Below are 22,326 nucleotides of genomic sequence, written 5' to 3' on the forward strand. Positions count from 1 at the left end.
ATCACAATCTAGAGAGGTACAACAGGACTAATCAGCAAAATGCAGCAAACAGTCTAAAATTATAAGATTTATACAGTAAAGTAGAGACAGGAAGGGCAGGCAGTCACTGTTAGTAACAAATATTTAGGACACAGTAGAGGACAGCATTGGTAATATACATGTCAAAGATAGCTTTCAGCCAATAGGATCTATGCTCCTTCATTTTTACCTAAATTTCACTCACTTTAGTCTTGCTCCTAGCTATGAAAACATTCTTCTTGCTTTCATATATTGAAAGCCTTTTTTTTCTTTTTGCTTTTTTGTAAGTTATATGTTGAAATCCATATTTCTGTGATGAAATGCTAATGTGAGTTTTAAGGCATTCCATATTTGACATCTTAAATTATGAGGGCTGCTATTTGCCCCCACCATTTTACTTTGGCCCCCCCACTTCTTTGAACCCCCATCCAACAAAATGAAACCCCATTTTCTCTTTGAACCCCCACCTTAATACAAACTATATCTCTAACCCAAAATTCAAACCCAAAATACAGTGTCATGAGTTTGTATATGTTGGTGGTTGGCAGTGTAACGAGTTTATACATACAGTCAAAACTCAAGAATCAAACAAGGGACAAAACTCTCTATCCTATACATACAGTCAAATGCAATCAAGGCATCTTAAATAATATTGTCTACACCCAAAAAACGACGGAGCAAAGTGTCAGAACTAACTTACTGGTCCCTTCCAACACTAAGAATCCACTGAGCAGGAAGAGTTAAATATGGCTCGGCTTGAGAACTGCTGCTCAAAATTGGCCCGAGACTCTCAAGCTCAGAATTAAATTCCCTCTCAAATTTCCTGCAGATTATTCACAGCATATTAATAGTGATTTTTCCTTACAGAACAGGATCAGTGACTGCTGCATTTTCAGTGGCTAACTTCAGTGACTGCTGCATTTTCAGTGGCTAACTTCAGTGCCTGGAATGTCAATGGATTTAATGATGTTCTATATTACCTTACTTGTTTTCTCCACGTTAATATGTGCTAAGCATACGCTAGCATTCAAATCTCAAAACAGATGAGAAATCCAACACATTTATTATATCTGATCTGACAAATAGTATGTGTTTATTCAGGAACAATTTTTCCTATACAAGTACTATGAACTCCAATCCAATTAAACTCTTGCACAATCAAAAAACACTAAATGACAAGGTTGATCGGACAATTTGCTAATATATGGGAAGTGTTCACAGAAGAACCAACTTAAAGATTAATAAACTCAGGTGAGAGAAATATAGAACAGAGAACCATGCCTTGAAATGTTAATCCTAGGTTCAGATAATAAAATAAAAAATAAAAAATAAAATCTGATCTCCAATGCCATGTAATGGAGTGTTTTGACACCTTTTCCACTGCCTTGTCTACTGTTGATTCTGATTCTGTTATAAACCTGAATTAATCTGCTGCTACATGGGAGCAGAATTTTTGTCCACCAATGGAGTTCTTGTGCTGGGCATGAACTCAACTGTTGTCGAAAGAGAGAGTGGTCCAGTCTTTGACAGCACATTTGGTGAAACCTGCTGGCGGGGAAAAAGGTACTCCTTAGAGAAGGATGACATATATATGGGGGCTCTGTCATTTTCAGCGAAATTGTCACCAAGGTGGGAATGAGAGCAACCCCTCTTCCCTTCGAGCTCTATCACCACGCCCCTGTTGAGATCAATGACCTCCAAACATCTATTTAAACCATTAACATGATCTCCAAAACTAGGTATGTTTTCTTTTTCGTTGTCATGAAGTGAATGAGGGTCATTCTCAAGAGGGCGTCTGCTGGCCCTTTCATGTTCTTTCGTCATTGGCCTCTTGCTCTCTCCACCCATTTCATTTTTCAATATCCCTTCTGTTCTTTTCCTTTCTGCCTTCAAACTAGAACGCAGGCCGAGTTTTTTTGAATTATGTCCCCCGTCAATAACTTTACTAGATCTTGAGCAATTTTCTCTGCACAATTGAGGAGATGTATCAGTCTGACCTTTTGAAGTTTTCCCTGGTAAATTTCTCGAGGTTGCAGACGTGCTGGACATTTTTGGGGAATTTTTATCTAGCTCTTGATTTTGTGCTGCATATCTGCGAATGGCATTCAAAGAAGGATTTATCACTCCATTTTGCACAGAACCAAGCTTTGTATCCCCATTCTCTAGTAAAATTCTAGCAGTCTGAAGTTCATCCGGCCTTTTTCTGTTTGTCACCCCACTGATATTAGGCAAAGCACTCTGCGCTCTACCTACCGTCGACAGCATAGCTTTGTCCTGCCAAAGCAGATAAGCTTTACTTGATTGAAATACTGACTTCACAAGGTAATACTCATAACATAGAACTAAACAAATTGGAAGAAAATAAAACTACCTCATCAAAGAACCCAATCCTTGGTGATGGCATTCGGAGACCCGAAGGTTTGAAATTTCTGGTCGATTTTGCAAGATCATTAGCAGTTCCCCTAACTATTTCAAGACATAGATTTGGAAACCTTGTTTGATGACTTTCTTGATCATCGAAACATTCATCATGTGGGAAACTCTGAAAATTTAATGCTTGGGTGGCATCATTTCCTAAACAAGCTCCTCTGGAAGTACTGGTATGAAAACTGACCTCTAAACAGTTGGAGCTTTGGTTGGCAGTTGATGATGATTCTGAGGACCATCCATCAATGGAGCTAGCAGGTGATTCATAAGAAGAATGGTTTGACATGGACAATGAAGGGGTTGACAAACCAGGATTTTCCAACACAATATTGTCTCCTAGTGAGCACCTGAGAGGAGTCTTGGAGGTTGAACCAGAGGCAACAATACTACTTTTCCTGGAATCTGCTTTTCTTCTTGAGTTTGAGGAAGATTTCAACGACGAAGCACTATTGGTAGTGACAGAAACTGAAGAAGATGATTCGAGGGATGTTGTAGAGCTAGTGGAACATGAGTTTCCCAATCCAGATTTCTTGGATAATATAAAATCTTTCCCTGTAACAGTCAACGCATTTTGACGTAAATTCCATTAGAAGTGGAAGAAAAGAACTTTTAATAAATTATATGAAGGTTCTTACCAGATCCAAGGGTTGCAACTTTATTTCCCATTTTGACATGGTCCGCACCTAAGGAAATCTTTTTTCTTTGTCCTGCTGACGCCATGTTCATCTTGCTTAATATCTTGGGTGACTTATGAGGAAATGAATTAGCTTCACCATTCTTTATAGCATCCTGTATTGATCAAATTAATTTGAGTTAGTTAATTCATATCCTAGAGTTAAGTTTCATTTCCTTACACAATCTTGTGTCTACATATCCAACAAGTTAGACTACCAAATGCTAGACAAAAATTGTAACTTGTAAGTAATAAATAATAATACTCATAACATAGAACTAAACAAATTGGAAGAAAATAAAACTACCTCATCAAAGAACCCAATCTTTGGTGATGGCATTCGGGGACCTGAAGGTTTGAAATTTTTGGTCGATTTTGCAGGATCATTGGAAGAATGGTTTGACATGGACAATGAAGGGGTGGACAAACCAGGATTTTCCAACACAATTTTGTCTCCTAGTAAGCACCTGAGAGGAGTCTTGGAGGTTGAACTAGAGGCAGCAAGTCTACTTTTCCTGGAATCTGCTTTTCTTCTCGAGTTTGAGGAAGATTTCAATGACGAAGCACTACCAGATGGAGAACAAGAAGCTGATGAATCATTACTGGTAGTGACAGAAACTGAAGAAGATGATTCAAGGGATGTTGTAGAGCTAGTGGAACAACATGAGTTCCCCAATCCAGATTTCTTGGATACTAAATCTTTTCCTGTAACAGTCAATGCATTTTGATGTAAATTCCATTAGAATTGGAAGAAAGGAACTTTTAAATTATGTGATGGTTCTTACCAGATCCAAGGGTTGCATCTTTATTTCCCATCTTGACATGGTCGGCACCTAAGGAAATCTTTTTTCTTTGTCCTACTGACACCATGTTCTTTTTAGCATCCTGTATTGATCAAATAAATTTGACTCAGTTAATTCATATCCTAGAGTTAAAATTTCATTTCCTTACACACTCTTGTGTCTACATATCCAACATGTTAGACTACCAAATGTTGGACAAACTTGTGATTTGTAAGTAATAAATAATAATGCAGCCTTTCAATTTGAGCAATCGAGATGAACACTTATGCATACTAAATACTAAAAGGAACTATATAATCTCATTGTCTTCGATTTATACATGCCTAGACAAACTTGTAACTTGTAAGTTATAAATAATAATGCAGCCTTTCAATTTGAGCAATTGAGATACACTTATGCATACTAAATACTAAAAGGAACTATATAATCTCATTTTCTTCGATTTATACATGCCTGGACGATTTGTGGATGGACAACCTCCTTAACTCTTTTTGATCCTTGCATATAGACGATTTGGCTTCTAGAAGTTGGTGTGGATTTCACCTGATATTTAGATACAAGAGAACTTAATTTCTCAATAAATGCTAGAACAATTACAATGAAAGACTACAATCAATAGCACATACCCTATTTCGAGAGATGTCATCAAGTTTCTTCAAGGCTGAAAAGATGCAACCATAGATATTGAGCATATATTTGTGATAAACAGATGCATAAAAAGGGAGACCATATAACATTTTTTACAAGACACTAAGGCTAGGTACCAACCTCCTAAACACAAGATATTATGCTTACTAAGCCTAAGAGTAAGAAAAGAATTTAGGACAAGTGAGGTTTCAATATTTCCTGCTGCAACAATAGCGGAAGGCCTGATTACCCATTAAATCTCTTTGGGATACCTTAAATGCAATCACATTGCAATTCACATACAAAATGAACAGGCAAAAATTTCTTCTTCCATTCACAATAAGATTTGTTCTGAATTTGCAATATACTTACAGTGGGTTTCCCGTTTGTGGGCTTCTCCAACTCCTGATTTGCAAACTGACTTGCAAATATTGGACAAATATTGGATTTCTCAATGGATGCTCTTATATCTTCAAACAAATCAACCTCAGTGCTTTGGTTGCTGTCCAAGGAGAAGTCATCACTATCTAATGTAGATTCTGAGTCTACATATCTCCGCGTACACAGATCTTCTTGAGTTACGGGTAATAGGTGAGCTTCAACCTTCTCAAATCCTTTATTTATAATAAACAACTCTTCTGGATCTAGAAGTCCTGATCACGCATGAAGCATTAATGACTTTAAATTTTAACTTGCTCTAACCATATGAAATGAGTTAACATTGGCAGAAGGCACCAAATATTTCAGATTTCTTGTAAAAGCATACCTGCACTGGTGAAAAAAGCAGTATCCCAATCTAAACTTCTGCGCAAGTTGCTTGCTCTTCCCAACTTAGTGGATTCATGAAATAAGACCTTTTGCTCCCTTTGCTCGAGTATTTCTACTGCATTTTCAGGTTCACGAGAATCTGTGGTCCCAAACAGCTTGAAACCTTCTTGCTCATCTATTTTCTCCAACACTACTGTGAAAATGAATTCAAGAATAAAATGTTTCAGGCTAAAATTGAAAATGGAAGAATGTATGTGTTCAAGTAACTGCAGAATTGTTCCTAATGTTGATGCAGAAACTAAGATCAGTTGGTGGTTTTTCATGCAGCCTAAGCAAATTAGAGTCCTTTAGATATTGATGTGTTAGTTATCAGGAATTAGGAGAGTCAAAGATGATGCAGAACTATGAAATATCTCACAAATAAAATGATATCAGAAATTCAGACCTACCATAAGGGAACTACTGTAAAATATTAAGGTTCTTAAAATTTTGCTCCCATCCCCGAAAGTAACTGAAGAATTAGAAACACAGGTCTATTCTAATGGATTGATTATTAGTCTTAACACTATGATAAACAATAAGACATGAAAATTAGAATTAGAATATAAACATGCCTACATGGAGCAGAGAAATATCATTCACGTATTATATAACCTACAATTAGATTATTACAGAGTATTTCTTCCAATATACTTGTGTTATCTCACATTAAGACATAAGTACAAAGTATTGTATTGGCGGAGATTAGGTGACTAGTTACAATTTATAAAGCATGGCTAGAGGGATACAAGATAGAGGTATGACACAATATGGATACATCAATACAAATTCTGAAAAAAGTAGGATATGGATTATGTTAAAGGATACGACCATAAATAAAAATATATATAAATTAAAAAGTAATTGTCATAAATCTTTTAGGATAAACTATTTTTCTTTATTTATCTATAATTAGGAAACACTCTAATTTTGGTGAAGCTGAGTCAGACTTTAGATTTCTAGAAAAAAGTTGAATAAAAATTGATTAATTTATTCAGATGGTGATAATTAATCAAATCATTTGAGAGTCACATAGTTATTTTATATACACAGTTACATAACCACCATAAAGTATGTAAGCTCTCTACTTCCAGTCCCATGCTCCGCATATAACTCCACTATCATCAAGAGTTGCAATGCTTCCCTACGATGTATTCAAGCACATCAAGTATGTGTTGACTTTCTAGTCTACCAAATAGTCTTAATTTCAAACTACTAGAAGTCACGGCACGCAAAAAAATTCAAAGTGTAATATTGGTAGAGATTAAGTGACTAGTTGAATCTATAAAGCATGGAATGGGATACATGATAGAGGTACGACACAATATGGATACATCCATACAAATTCTGGAAAAGTAAGATATGGATAAATTTAAAAAGTAATTTTGTGAAGACTGTTTTTCAAACTACTAGGAGTCATAGCAAGCACAAAGTGTGCATAAATCATTGAAAGACAATAACAATTCTAAATATAAAATTTATGGTATAAATGAAATGTTACCAAAAATGATGCCGTAAATTACTTCAAAAGATCAGCAACCCAGTAAATTTTTTTAAAAAATGGACAAAAAGAAAAATAAAAAAGTAATTAACAAAATATTCAAAGTCCCGGTTAAATTTTATGTTTAGAATATCATCAATTTTTGTGTTTTTTTTTTTTCAGGGGATAATAATACCATCATCAAATTGAAGTTATTTAATCTCTTTGTAACACATTTGACATAGGAAATTAATAACAGTGAAAGAAATGAAAATTATAGGCAGATAGGTCACTATATCTAGCTAAGCATATAGCGACAATGACTATGAGAAGCTTCATACACAACATCACACAAAAAAAATCAAAATAAATTTTACATATATACATACAATTTATGGTAGATGTATATGTACGTAAAAATGATGAAAAATCTTTTAAGTGATGTCATTTAAACCAAGGTGGCGGTGATAGTATAAAATTATTGAGCAAATCCAAGGAGATAATTGAATGTTCTTCTTCTCTATAATATTGGTTTGGAGGAATTGGAAAGTCTATCCCTCTTTGATAGAGAAAATATGTATATTCCTCGTATGGTACTTCTGCATACGTACTGACCAGGTACACAACACATACCCAAGCTTTTTCTTTTTAATTTTTGACGTATCTAGACGTACCTAGTATATACCCAAGCCGTACCGTACCTCAGTTGAAATAATATTTTCTTCTACTGCAGAGATAAAACTCCTTTCACTAGACTTCTTTTTTATTTTTTGTTTTATACTTAGCATGATTTTAAAATTAAACTATGGTTTGTAAGTTATTTAATATATTGACATTTAACTTTGATTTATACCTTTACTTTTGACATTAAATGTTAATTGTAAGTTGAACCTTAACAAATTAAATCATTTAATTAATTTTTTCATTACTCTAAATTAAAAATGAATATTTTTTTACAAGTGTACCAAGCCTTACCCGTACCCTATTTTTTAAAAAGTTTACCATATTGATGTAGTACCCGTATTGTACCAGTACTAGTATTCGTATTCGTACCTGTACCCGTGCTTCATAGGCAACAATGACTATGAAAAGCTTCATACACAACATCACACAACAAAAGTCAACATAACATTATATATACATACAATTTATCATAGATGTATATGTACGTAAAAATGAACAAAAGTCTTTTAAGTTGTAAGATACAGATAACGCAACGGGTAAAAGGATTCAAACCATACCTTGCGTAAAAGAATTCGAAACGAAGAACCTTGTTGGTAAATCACATGCTTTACAACCATTAACTATGAACACCCAGCAATGGAGTGATACTACAGTATGAGTATCACCGACACTAGTCACAGTGCAAAGGCTGGATCGTTCTCTGATGGGAGAGAGTTAGAGAGAGAGTATAGGGAAAAAATGTTATGGGTAAAAAACCACATCACGTATCTGATGTTCTATATATTAAAACATATAATCAGATATATAACCATATATATCCATCTATCCATATCTCCTAAGGATAGGATGGATGTAGATAGATAGAGGGTTATCCTAAGAAATAGGATAATCGGGAAATCAAATTCAAATTACATGGGTAATTTGAATGGGCCATGGGTCATGGGTGCCCAAATTCGGGTCCAATACCCGGCCCAATTTCCAACATCTCCCACTCGCACATGAGTTGGCATTATACTGGCACATCTCTATCTCAATCTCCCAAATATTGAACAATCCCATACTAACCAATGAACCGTGCGACCGCTGAGAAACACTTGCATGTGGGAGCTCTATACTAAAAACTCAAAATGAGCCAGCATAGGGACATCAACCCAAAAAATAGAAATAGTGTCTCATATATCCCAGACCCATCTAATTACACCGGTCCAAAAACATCTCTAATCACTTAAAAGAGCATGTTTGACCCTCTCAATTATTGCAATATATTCAGACTCAATCCGCCTCATAAGGAGCGATGTGAGTTGTCGGCAGTGAATATACAACTGTGATGTAATACTAGATGATCTTCCCCTTGCCCTTATGCCATTTAGTTTAGGATTGACCGCTTTCCCAGTGATGCCCCTTAAGGCCGAATCATACATGACCGCAAGCAACATACCAAGGTAGCAAAACATCAACCCCTTACCTTGTGACATAGTCAAAGGTCACAAAAAGGTACATAAGTGAAAGTCATATCAATAATGACACATAAGACTCACACGGTGAGGAAACAGGGATCCATTCTCTCACCTCATTACTCAGTCGCCAAGCACATGGAGTATGAATACATGCTACGGTGGAGTAACTCTTCCAAAAGAGTGACGTCATACTCGATACACCGTACAGATCTTAGTCTAGTCTCTTTCTAGCACCTAACCCGAATTCTCTATTTGCTCGCCTTCCAGGCGCCAAATGAGATCTCGCATCTAGCTAATCATAACAGGCACAACATGGAAAGTGGGTACTAACATCCATGTTTGGTCCTTGACACAACCTCATCTTGGTTGTAACCAAGGCGACATATATAGTGGATAATTTAAGTCTTTCTTGGTTCCAAATAAAAATAAACCACTAGTCTCATCCTTGCTCACTCCCAAGCACCAAGGGTGATTGCTCGTGTGAGTGAGCCAATCTTGCCTGCTCACATCATCATCTGCTAATCGTTATGACACAAACCATAATAGTGTCAACATCCCATCATCTCACAACAAATAAGTGATCGATTTTAAAAAAAAACATGACCACAGTCTGCGCAATTCTGGATTCCAAGCATAAACCTTATCAGCACCTCTTGCGATAAGCATATACAACAGAATCCACCATGTGCGCCTCACATGAAGTGGTTCAAGATCACTACCTCTTGCGCAATTACCTCTCTAAAGATATTTTGTTGACCAATCTACGTTCATTCAAGATGTGCCCAACTAGCGCATTAAATCTTACAAATGGCAAATTTATACACTACCAGTAAAGCATCCTATCCACAGTCTAATGAGCAAGGTCAAGGTCTAAAACTACTCAGTTGACCATCTAAAGAGATAGCACTCATTATGCCGAATACGCCCACATAGCATACTTCAGGCTCCCACAAAAAAAAAAAAATCAAGGAATATAGGCCATTTGTTTCTCCCAAAGACAATCCGAGGATTCACTCAATAGCTAAGGCTCTAGCTTTTACCGATAGGTAAGTCAATGGGTTTGCAATTTCGCATTTAGAATCATTCTAGGATATTCCTTATGCAAGTCATTAAAGACAAACCGAGAATTCTCCCAGAACAATCTCTAAGGATCTTACATCTGAGCATATAAATAACATCACCCATGTCCATCATGTCTAAAACAGAGGACTGCCAATCCTAGGTGGCGACAACCGTATAAATTCTTGGCTCATAATGACTAAGTAAGGAAAAACTTCTTTTGGACCATTGATCATGCCTCAGTGGTCTTCATCGATCATCGTTGGCCTATCATGGCTCAATGAAATCTAAGAACCACTATTTGGGTAACTGTTTTAGGCCGTAAAAGATTTATTAGAACTAGCAATCCTTTTTGCGCTCCTAACTTTTCACCATAAAAGCAAAAGGTAAATCCCTACAGATCTACTTATCCAATTCTCCAACAAGAAGTTGGGTCACAACGTCCACAAATCAAAATTCCGAACTCATGTCAATCATAGCCTAAGTCAAAGTAACCTTACTCCCCAGGAGAAAGTCTTCTCATGGTCTACACCTTCCTCAATGGTGCGACTTTTCGGTATCTAGCGAGCCTTATGCTTCAAAAAATGACTATCCAAATCGCGCATAACTTTAGAACAGTTTTGCGTCATATCGGAAAGTCAACCAAATTATAGAAATGGTTAATCCTCAAAAACTTTGTCTTAAACTGCGCAACATTGATCCACTTTTCTAAAAGTGGGGGACTAGAGAGCCTTTGGCATTATCCTAGGCTCTTTATCATCTTGTGGAGCAATCATGAATGTTTCCCTCTCAATCACCTACTGATGACGTGGAAAATTTTCACATTCTCTACCACGCAACTAAGAATGTAGCGTAATCTTCTCTAATGGAGTAATCCACTAGTAGGCACATCGCTCCCACTGTCCCTAGGATATTGGAAATTTCTTTCTATTCTCAACTAGGCTACATAAACCGCTATACTTAGAATTCTCTATTTTATAGAGTTCCAAAACTCTATTCACGTCATCTTTACTAAGAAAACTTTATGTGACTTAGTTACACTCCCACAAAGCTGCTTATCTATAAGCACATGACCTGGAGGGTTTACATGACTGCATACAATAATGCGCCACATGACCCTAAGTTTTTACAAGGCAGCATACAATAATGCGCCCTAGATCTTTAGGTCTTAATTTCGCAACCTTAAGAGAAGTAAAATAAAGATAAGCTACTTGATGGTAACAGATCGCTCACAAATGGCTCTCTGCTAACCCATTACTTAAATGGAGTGTAAAATCTGATATGGAGGGTACTTAGTTAAGCATATAGGCAACAAACTAGTGCAATTCCCAATTGGGAAACATTTTGCGCCATCATCCACCTAACACAAACAATATTTAATTCCTTATCTCTACTACACCATTGTGTTGCTGAGTACTAGGAATAATCAATTTTCTAAGCATCCATCTCTCTTCACAGAGTTTTCAGAAAAAACTCAAATAGATACTCGCCACTTTGGTCAAAACTAAAAGCACAAAAGCTCTTATCTAATTGATCTCAACCTCATTTGTGCAATGTCAAAAATCATCTCAAAACTTTTGACTTATGGGAGATCAAATAGCCTTGACTAAGATGCGTATCATAATCTATAAATGTGTCAAGATTGAGGCTAGCTATCATACCCTTACACATATCCAGTCACAAATATCATAGTGAACTAAATGCGCCAATACAAATGCCCTTCTGCAGCTTTCCTACTTACTTGTGCGCAACCATTGCGAACAAAGTTACACATTCACATGAGAGCAAGATGTCACAAGCGAGTGGGCCCGAGAGGGCCTACTCAAACCATCTATGTCATCTTCTCATTAATGTGATTGAGTATAATAAGCCACCAGTTCATGACCAATGTCATAAACTAATTCCAATCATTCTAATGCGTGAATTCTCGAAGGCAAGTTTTAAAGGTTTTAGGCCCAACTAGGTAATGACTCACGACAAATTCATGTTCACTAGATCATAAAAGGATGTTATGGAAATATCAAGTGCACCTAAGTCGCAAATTTAACTAGCAAGTGCTAATCCCCTGCACTTTCAAGTCAATTTTATTCTCCATACACTTTACTGCATCTAGTTGAAAGATGACGATACTCCTCTTGCCATCTCTGTTTCTCGCTTCATAGTTACTTACAATTAATTCTACTATCCACAAGAAGGAGAGAATAAGCTATCAATCTATGACAACTCCCGAAGTAACTTAAGCGCGAATTAGGCTAAAGAGTCTAATTCAACACAATGCTCTCACGAGCCATGCGTCAAATTCTTAGAGTCATAACAACCTTGTCGGCCTTGACCTTTTCATTACTATGTTGCAACGTTTGCTAAGTGGTAAACGTTATTCAAAAGCGTTAGCCTAGCTAAGGAATCATACAAAGAAGCGCCTCATCATGTCTCACACTCAAGTGTGGAAACAGTAAGTGTCCAGACTTGGACAAGTTGGCAATGCTAATAGATTTTGCAGTCACTTGGTGCTAATCTTCTCACTTAGTGTTAATAGATTTTTGCTGCTACTAAGAGCAAATCTTTTAACTTCAAGTGATACTTTAATGTACACTACTATAGTGCGTGAAATTTTTGCTCCATCCACTCCCAACAGTTGGGTAGAGAGCAAAACATTGCTCATACTGGTTACTCGTCTTATACTTAATGACTAATTCATTTAAGCTCGCATTTCTTAGATGGCGTTACTCTTGAATGTTACTTCATCCAATGATGCAACAATAGTACAAGTTAAATTACAAAGTCAATCCGCGCAGCTCAATAGTCAAAGATCATATACAGATCTATTGAGGGCTTACTAATTTCACAACTCCAAAACTCACCAATCAAAACTACGTAGCATGCCGCTAACCATAGCGCATGCATCAATTTTTATTGTGCCAAACAAGGCAACAAAACCACGGAGAATTTGAGTCATGTTTCCTTACTCTGGCTCAATTAAACTCTAACATAAAGTCTCCAAGACTTTTTGCTCATCTAAATAATAGGATTACATTGTTCACATTTAAACATCTCTACTAAGTTTAGGTCAACCAAATTAACTTCCATAAGCTAAGTCAATTTAGAGAGAAATTCGCATTGGGATTAATTTGATTAGTATAATATAATTTTACTGCAAAAATCTAAATTAAATAGTGACAATATTACACAAGTCGCAAGATCGAAAATCCGCTATGCTTGTAATCATCTCTTGTGCCACAGGTGACAATTATCCAAAAATTTAATTTAATTCATGCGCAAAATATTAGTTTTCAGGAGTAAATCTACAAAGATTTCTCTTAACCGAACAACCTCCCACTGACTATGGCATGTCTAAAGCATGATAAAATATTCTAATTCTATACAATAGCATCTTAATGTAGATTCACAATCAACTCACGCTATGTTACATTTAATAATGGAATTTAAATAAAAAATAATTAATCATGTTATTCTAATCACAACATATTAGAAACTCTCTAGGCAAAAAATAACAATATGCTATGTTTAATATTCAGATTATGCCATAACAGAAAGTATATCAGTTCTGAAATTTTTTGGTATTTTTTGGAATTTCAAATAATTAATAAATACACATAAAATCAGAAATAAATATTCCAGAATCTGGGAAAAAGAAAAAATCATACCAGTAAATAGTAAACCATTACAGTAGTCTATAGAAAAAATTTTAGCCCAGAAACTTAGTCATGCAACACCAGAAGCATTTTAAAGCAGAAACAATGAATTATTATTTCAGGAAAAATATTTTTATTTTCATAAAATTTTGAAAATTTTACAGTAGATTAAAAATTTAATTCTAAGTCTAACAGTACCAACCACGCTTAAAACAAAGCTATAATGAATTACTTATGACCATTTAAAGCAATTCTAGATTTTAAAAAACAACAAACAGCGCCTTACACCCAGCTGCCAAACCAAACAAGCCGACGCTGAAAACAGCACGGCTCGGCTGGGTGCGCGGCGCGCGTGGACAACGTGGCTGACACGCGTGTGATGGAGCGTGGAAGCACGCCCGGCGCGTGATGGCACGTGCCCGCCGCTGACGGCGTCAGTTGGAGCAATGAGGCACACGCGCTGCCTTCCAGTGTGTTTTCTGGTCCAATTTTGGTACTGCTGGACTCCATTTTCCAAAATAAAAACTATGGTGGTATCAAAAATGACATTTAACAAATACAAATAATGGAGTGTAGCACACCCTCTCTCTAATGAGAGTGGAAGTGCAGAAACTCTACACTTCATCTTCTTCCTTAAGCCACCAAAAACACAAAACACAAAACGAACTGAAATTAGAGTTTTTTTTTTTCTCATCAACCGTAAGTCGGAATCAAGCCCATAATATACCATTTCGAAGGTATCAAAACAAGGATTCCAAATATATAATTTTCATAACATAAAAACAAAGCATTTAAAACCAGCATGCAGTCAAAGTTTCGAAAAATTAAATATGAATCTCCATTTTTCTCAAAACCCGACCATTGGATTTTCATGAAACTTTGCAGATATATTCTACATGAAATATACCACAACATATGTAAATTTCAAGTTGATCGGGGACAGTTCGAAAAAATATTAATTTTTCATGCATATATCACGTGTGTATATATATATAATTATATACATATTTTAATGCACAAAAAACAAGCACGAAAATACCCATTTATGGCTCTGATACCAATGTAAGATACAGATAACGCAACAGGTAAAATGATTCAAACTATATCTTGTGTAAAAGAATCCAAAACAAAGAACCTTGTTGGTAAATCACGTGCTTGACAACCATTAACCATGAACAACCAACAATGGAGTGATACTACAGTATGAGTATCACCCACACTAGTCACAGTGCAAAGGCTAGATCGTTCTCTGATGGGAGAGAGTTAGAGAGAGAGTATAGGGAAAAAATGTTGTAGATAAAAAACCACATCACGTATCTGATGTTCTATATATTAAAATATATAATCAAATATCTAACCATATATATCCATCTATCTATATCTCCTAAGGATAGGATTGATGTAGATAGATAGAGGATTATCCTAACAAATAGGATAATCAAGAAATCAAATTCAAATTACATGGGTAATTTGAATGGGCCATGGGTCATGCCACATAGGCGCCCAAATTCAGGTCAAATACTCGGCCCAATTTCCAACATAAGTGATGTCATTTAAACCAGGGTGGTGGTGATAGTATAAAATTACTGAGCAAATCCAAGGAGATAATTGAATGTTCTTCTGCTCCATACTATTGGTTTGGAGGAATTGGAAAGTCTATTCCTCTTTGATAGAGCAAATATATATATATATATATATATATATAATACACACAGAGACAATGTACTTTGCAACTCTGTTTTTTCCACTGCAACAAGAAACTGAATGACAATCATTATTTAATCAAAGACCCAACCCACCTTGAGGCCTTCAAGCGAAAATGTCATCCTTCAAGTTGCAACACCAGTAGGAGCAAGAAAACACTTGATGTATAATAGCACTTGCACCACAGACATCCTCCAATTCATATAGGAAACCATTTGATTTGAAAGAGAAAGTTGGCAAGTGAAAAGCAGTTTCGGGAGAAGTTGTCAGAATGTGAATTTGTGGGAAGTTGATTTTAATGTTTCTAAGTGGAAAGGAGTTTGTGAGAATTTTGATTATTGCCCCATAACTTGATAGAAGGAAAATAATACACAACTTCAGTACATGATCAACACCAAAATGAGCCCCCTTTATATATTAATATTGATAATATATTCATATAAGATATATTGAGGGTACATTATGTCCACTCAAACTTGGACCAAATTTGACATGCTTTATTCTCAATGTTTCCCAATTCTTCTTACCTGGAAACTACTCTTGTATTTATCCTAACAATTACTCTAATGCTATGCAAGAAATACTCAACTTTCAAAATAAGTTACATGATCTACGCAATGCGGAACGTGATATGTGGATTTCATTTATTTGTAATTTTTTTTTAATTTATGTTTATTTTTTTTTATTAATAATTTAATTAAAACCTTAGTATATTTAGTTACTTATTTTATTAGAGATTAGGCTTCCAAATAATGTCATGATTTACTTTGTTATTTTTAATTAGGGTTTCCTACGTTGCCTATATATATGGCTCTATGTAATAGTTTTCGGTTAGCTTTGAGATAATAGTATTGAGTAGTTATAGGTTGTGGCCGTTTTTGTGAGATTAAGGTTTTGACCGTTGTATTCTTCTTTTCTCTTCTAGTTCTTCTCAAAACTTTTTGATCTTCTCTTTTAGATCAATTCTCCACATATTCTGATTTTAGGATCAATTGAATAGCCGATTTAGTACTTGATTGAAATAAAATAAAATAAATTTCAAATTATAGATACGTTTAAGAAGTATCAAATAGGTTTATGCTAGTATCCAAAAAGTATTGATACTCGATACAAATACAACTCTCATCTAGAAGTATCTATATTTCATAGGTTGCAATGAATGTCAAATATGGAGGAGAGGGACTCCGAAATCCGAATCAAATTGGGTGGAAGAAGTTCGGGTGAATGCTGGAATCTTTCCCAAACCCTAGAATGTTTCGTTTTGAAGAACATATATATATATATAAACAAGTAGATACTAATATACTATCTAATCAATGTTTGATTCTTTGATTTTGCCATTAATACCCACAAGCAACTTAACCCTTCAAGTACAATTTAAAGTCTTTCCCTTACATCACACAGCTAAATGACAAAACTCCAATACAGATTTTTTCAAAAATAAATAATAATAAAAATTAAACAATCCAATCGAGATCAAGAAAAGCAGTTCCTTTCATACAAGAACATGTCACAATTCACAAAATCAAGCTTCATCAAGATTTTCACAATTAACAAACATCAAAATAAATCCTCAAACCATAAACTTCGTTTAGTTTCGGAATGAATGGGAATTTTGAAACTTGTATAACAATTGTATATAACCGAGATAAACAAACACAAACATAGATATTGATGTAACTACATATAAGAAGGAAGATAAAGGAGAACCTAAAAGTCGAAAGTCTTGGAAGCTATCACAAATAAGCAGCAACAAGAAAATAATTTTCTAAAGAAATATCGAAATATTTTAAAAACAAACCAAACAAGACCATAATATTTTTAAATATTTTTAGCATTTATTCTAAAAGCACATATTAACTAGACTCTTGTTATAAATAAATGATAAAGAGTGATATTAGGGATCCCAAATAATCTACTAAATTTTCTGCCAAATCTCTCACTTGTGTGAGTTTGTGTGGGTCGAAGTTTGGTAGATTATTTGGGGTTCGTAACATTTTCCAATAATAAATATAATTTTAAAATATACTATAAAACAAAAAGGAGAATTTACCCATAAATCCTATATGGGGGAGCGTTGATCCATTTAGTCCTAAGAGTTTTCTTATGGACGGATAGGTCTTAGTTTTTTTTTGAAAAGGCGTATCTCTTGACTAGAATACCCTTTTTAATGATTCATTTTGGGAACAAATTCCTGGGTGTGTGAGATTTGGTGGGTAAGACGTGATTGATATTATTCTGTGTGTGAGATTTGATGGAGTGTATCACGGTGGATGTGGATTTTGGCATTTCGGGGAGTGAACAGGAGTCTTTTTTACTAGTGTGTTTTTCTAGAGACGGTGGTGTTGCATTTGCTCGGGTCTAGTAGAATGACACAAGGTATGTACATTTTGGTCGATTGTTCTTTATGCACAGGGGTGTGATGTGATTTTTTAGTTGGATAGAGGGGTGGGTATTGTTATTGGTTGGGGGTCATTTTTCATGTTTGTCGTGTGTTGTGTTAATGGTGGGTGTTTATGTGTAATGTGGGTTTGTTTGGTGGTTGATCGATGTGGTTTTCTACACGGGTTGGCAATTTTTTTCGCATTCGGTGGTCTCGATGTGTCTATGTTGGTTTACTGATGCACGTTAGCATGTTTGGTCATCATGGTGGTTTTGTTTCAATCTGGGTTTCATTTTTTTTTTTTTCAATCAAGAAGTTAACTGTAATGGTGTCTAATTCAAAAAAATTATACATCACCATAATGTATAATGTATGGAATGTGTGATGGCCATGTGTTTGTTATGCGCAGGTATGGATGCTGGGATTTTGTCGTTATGCTGCTATTCGGTTGCATTATGCATCGACATTCGAGAGAATCGTTGATGTTATTTGTGGGAAGTTTGATGGGTTGGTGCCGGGTCCGGTATACATGTTGTTCGACGTACCTGGTTACAATAAGTTCAAGGTGGATCGACGTTTGAATTCATCATTTCCTTATAACGACTGTATACTAATGTGTAATACACATATGTTTGTATCATGTTGACAACGAGTTGAATAACATATTCTTTGTCATGTGCATTGCAGTGTACTTAGGTTATTCCTGTACAGGACTCGCTCACCAAACGTGCAAAACATTGTTCCATTCATGGACTCAATAATTGTTATCACTCTCCATAAACGCACTTCCAATGTAAACGTGTATGCCTTAACGATTCCTTACATACGGAAACAATTAATACAATCTCACAAGCTTATGGAAGACCCAATAATACATTTTCAAAGAAGTGTGACGGAACACATAATAACCAATATAACATTTCCCATCAAAGACCTAAACAACTATCGCAAATTTACGAATCACATACAAACAACAACTACAACAACACATCAGCCACCCATTCCGACCCATACTGGTTTAAAAATAAGAACACATTAAAACGATAAAAAACACTAGAAAACCTTGACAGAACAATGTCCATACACATTGACAATATAACCACTACTCCTTATTTTCATATCGTTCAACGACATAGTTGAGTACGGTGTCAATGCCGTGTTATATAAGCAGATCCAACACATCTACAGTTCCACAACACAGGACACTATACCTAGGTTGGCCAACATGTAATGCCAAACCACATAGACATTAGGATCACATAACCAGGACCACATTTTGGTTATATGGTTTAATGTGTATGTGAAATTCTCATATATCACCCATTAACATCACAATCCAATTGCAAAATGTGTCACCCGGATAATACCCCAACCTAAAAGTGAAAGAGAAACACAGAATGGTTGATCCTACCAAAAAAAAAAACACACATCAACACAAGATTGAATACCAGATGACGTTGCCAAACAATCTAAACCCAACAAAATTCAAAAATCTAACAGTGGTGGACCAAATACCAAGCACATACCACAAAAAAGGCATACAACATCAGTATTAAACCCCAACGTTGCAATCCCTAACTCTACGCTAGCAAACCCTATCAATAGGCCTCCCATTCCCGACTCCTTTTCAAATAAACATCACTAACTTGGTCGTGGCGTTGTCATCTCCGCAACACCCATTCAACAATACAAATTCGACGTCTGCTGGCTCTAACACCCAATCCCTCGTTCACACAATGTAGGGTTTCTGTATCCTAATGTGCCTCAATCTCACGACTTCTGGAAGTTGCAACGAAGAACATATTGGAACCCAATGTCATATTAACTACGCAACAATTCAACATTGGGAATACAGAAACTTTCCTACCCTGATAGTGTGAGATTCGATTGCGAAGGAGGGAAAACACAAAAAATCTATAGTGAGCTTGGTGTAAATGTGTAATTTCAGCCTATTGCAAAATCCCACATTCACCCTTTGTTTTCCACACACGCGTGTTCTGCCCCCATCCCTTAAAGTAATTTCACTTATAACAGGACTTTTGGGTCCATAAGAAAAACCTAGGGACTGATCAGTTCACAAAATCTAAATTTAGCATTTATTGGTACTTCACCCAAACAAAAATGACGAAATAATATAATAAGGTGAGATGATATGATTGTGATCCAAATTAAAAATAAATAAATAGGATGAATCATCTTATTTTGAGCTCACATCAAAATATTGGACAATTCAATTCTTTCCAAAATAAATAATTAGAAACATAAAAATTGAATATAAAATTAAACAGAACCCTTTTACATGAGATGAATCTCACTTTTTATTAATCCTACATCAATTCAGCCATATATTTTTGTGCAGGTAGAATAATTATTGTTTACAAAGGTCAGTGACAATCTTAACTAATAAAAAAATATGTATAATTATTAGGGTTTAAATTAGTAAAATGGTAAATAATGGTTTTAGCTTATACTAACCAGAAATACCGGCGGTGCAGTAAACAAGGACGAAGATCAGGCCGCCGAAGGCCCATGCGATGCCGAGGATGCCGACACCGCCACACTGGTCACGGTTCTTGATGGGGTCAATCTGGCTCTTGTAATCGATGACGGTGAGGACGGTGATGTAGAGGAAGAGAAGTGTGGCTATGAACTCTGCAATGATAGCTCTGTAGAACGACCATTTTGTCAGCTCCACCACGTCCACTAGCGGAGCTGGAGGCGGGTCGTGGTAGTCCTTGGCTGAGAACTCCTGCTCTGTTACTACTGTTTCCTCAACTTCCTTTGCCATTCTAACAAAAGACCCTGTGTGTGTACAGAGAGAGAGAGAGAGAGAGAGAGTTAATGTAGGATGTGGAAGGTGAGGAAGAGAGGGGTAGGTATTTATGGAGAGAGAGAGAGAGATTGCGGGGAGAGAGAATATTGGACTCTGTTTGGAACAGAATGGTTTTAAAACTATGATTCCACTTCTTTATTTGTGTTGAATGTTTGTTTATAGTTTCCAAAGGTAATTCTACACTCAGTTTTGAAAGCTTTATCAAAGGCGGGAAAATTTAGATTAATTGGTCGTTCAGCCAGTTGATCAGAATAATATAAATTTTTATTTATTTATTTATTTATTATAACTCTTACTTTCAAATCATAGTTAGAAAGCTCTATCAAACTTAACTTTAAATTTCAAGAGAGAATGAAGTTTGATTAATGAATTTAATTAAGGAATTAGTTATGAAAATTTTGAAAAGAAAAATAGATTCCAAAGAGAGAATTTTGAATTTCAAGAGAATGGAAGTTGATTAATGAATTTAATTAAGGAATGAGTTGTGAAAATTTTGAAAAGAAAAATAGATTGCAGAGAGGGAATTTTGAATTTTAAGAGAATGAAAGTTGATTAATGGATTTAATTAAGGAATGAGTTATGAAAATTTTGGAAACGACTGATCTGACTAGAAAAATAGATACACCATCTCTAATCATTTACTAAATTTTTTATTTGATTTTAAATGAGTTAAAAATTTGTTTTGATATGAGTTATTCCAATCTTTCATTAAATTTCATCAAAAGTTTCTAAAAAATAACTTGTTCATCTTAAATTTTATTATTCTCTCCATCCCACTCAAAATATAAGTCTTTTCTTAAAAATTAAGGACTAAAATAATATAAATTTCTTATTTTGTTCTCTTTTTTTAAAAAAATTTATTAACAACACAAAAAAGTATAATTATGATAATTGATATTTCCTAAAAAATATACTGTACTATCAAAGGATAATTTTGAAAATTATTTTTTTTAAATGTAATAATTGTATTACTAAAAAAAAGTAAATTCTCCAAAATAGACTATTATTTTGGGACGGAATCAAATTTAAAAGAAAAAAGCTTATTGAAAATTTAGTGAAAGATTTGGTTCATCCTTAATTTGACAAAAAACTAGGCCGCGTTTGGAGAAGCTCCCCAAACACATTTCCACCCATTGATTTCAATGTAGTATTTGTTTTGAATTTTCAAATTATAATTCTACACCCACTTTTGAAAATTCTTTTCTAGGCGGGAAAATTTGGCTAACCCGAACATCCGGCTGGTTGATCGAAACAGTGTTCGATTTTTTTTTTTTTGTTTACACCTGTTATTTTTATATTTTAAATCAAAAATATTTCCAGAATTTTTTTAAAATTTTTTATAAGTCTTGAATAGGATTTTAGGTTATGTGTTTTTTAATGATTTTGTTATTGTTTATTTTTTTTATCTTTTATGACCTTTTTCAAATTTTTTCTAAAAAAAATTAAATATTTACATTCTATCTGACTAGACAAATATAAAAAAATAAATATATATATATATATAATTTACCCCACCATTTGATACCACTACAAAATTGAGTGAAGAAGATGAAGAAACTTCAAACCCCTTTCCAAGTATTTATTTTTATGAAATTTCATTTATGAAATTGTTTGAAATTTGCTTGAAATTAGTTGAGATTCCTTTTGCTTTGTTTGAGATTGCTTGAAATTTCTCTGAAATTGTTTGATTATTGTCTTTGTAGTGATTATTGTTGTTG

At 34.9% G+C, this 22,326-nt stretch overlaps 2 protein-coding genes across 2 annotated transcripts in view; both read right to left on the reverse strand.

The window, feature by feature from the left end:
* Positions 1-1,062: 1,062 nt before the first annotated feature.
* The window catches only part of LOC145822426 (uncharacterized), a 45,306-nt gene continuing 24,042 nt past the window's right edge, over positions 1,063-22,326 (reverse strand). The window contains exons 8-11 of the mRNA XM_082919409.1: positions 3,426-3,823; positions 3,081-3,234; positions 2,390-2,997; positions 1,063-2,292 (exon numbers count right to left, since the gene is read on the reverse strand). Coding sequence (XP_082775535.1) covers positions 1,453-2,292; positions 2,390-2,997; positions 3,081-3,234; positions 3,426-3,823 — 2,000 coding nt within the window. The 3' untranslated portion in view covers positions 1,063-1,452. The remainder of the gene's footprint in view (positions 2,293-2,389; positions 2,998-3,080; positions 3,235-3,425; positions 3,824-22,326) is intronic.
* LOC145822427 (uncharacterized) lies at positions 4,364-20,731 on the reverse strand. Its single transcript, XM_082919411.1, has 5 exons — positions 20,251-20,731; positions 5,315-5,509; positions 4,921-5,201; positions 4,548-4,582; positions 4,364-4,464 (listed from the first exon to the last, which is right to left on the reverse strand). Exons 1-4 carry the CDS (start codon positions 20,561-20,563, stop codon positions 4,577-4,579), a joined length of 795 nt encoding a protein of 264 aa, XP_082775537.1. The 5' UTR covers positions 20,564-20,731; the 3' UTR covers positions 4,364-4,464; positions 4,548-4,576.

Source organism: Camellia sinensis, chromosome 3 (assembly GCF_055761805.1).
Source record: "Camellia sinensis isolate YWXY chromosome 3, ASM5576180v1, whole genome shotgun sequence".
Taxonomy (NCBI): Eukaryota; Viridiplantae; Streptophyta; class Magnoliopsida; order Ericales; family Theaceae; genus Camellia; species Camellia sinensis.

Bases quoted from the DNA above. Each gene is read 5' to 3' on its own strand.
- LOC145822427 (XM_082919411.1), bottom strand. From the start codon at position 20,563: ATGGCAAAGGAAGTTGAGGAAACAGTAGTAACAGAGCAGGAGTTCTCA. The intron at 5,510-20,250 runs GTTAGTATAAGC...TCATTTTCACAG, and splicing joins CTGCACCGCCGGTATTTCTG to TAGTGTTGGAGAAAATAGAT. The intron at 5,202-5,314 runs GTATGCTTTTAC...ATGCGTGATCAG, and splicing joins TGCTTTTTTCACCAGTGCAG to GACTTCTAGATCCAGAAGAG.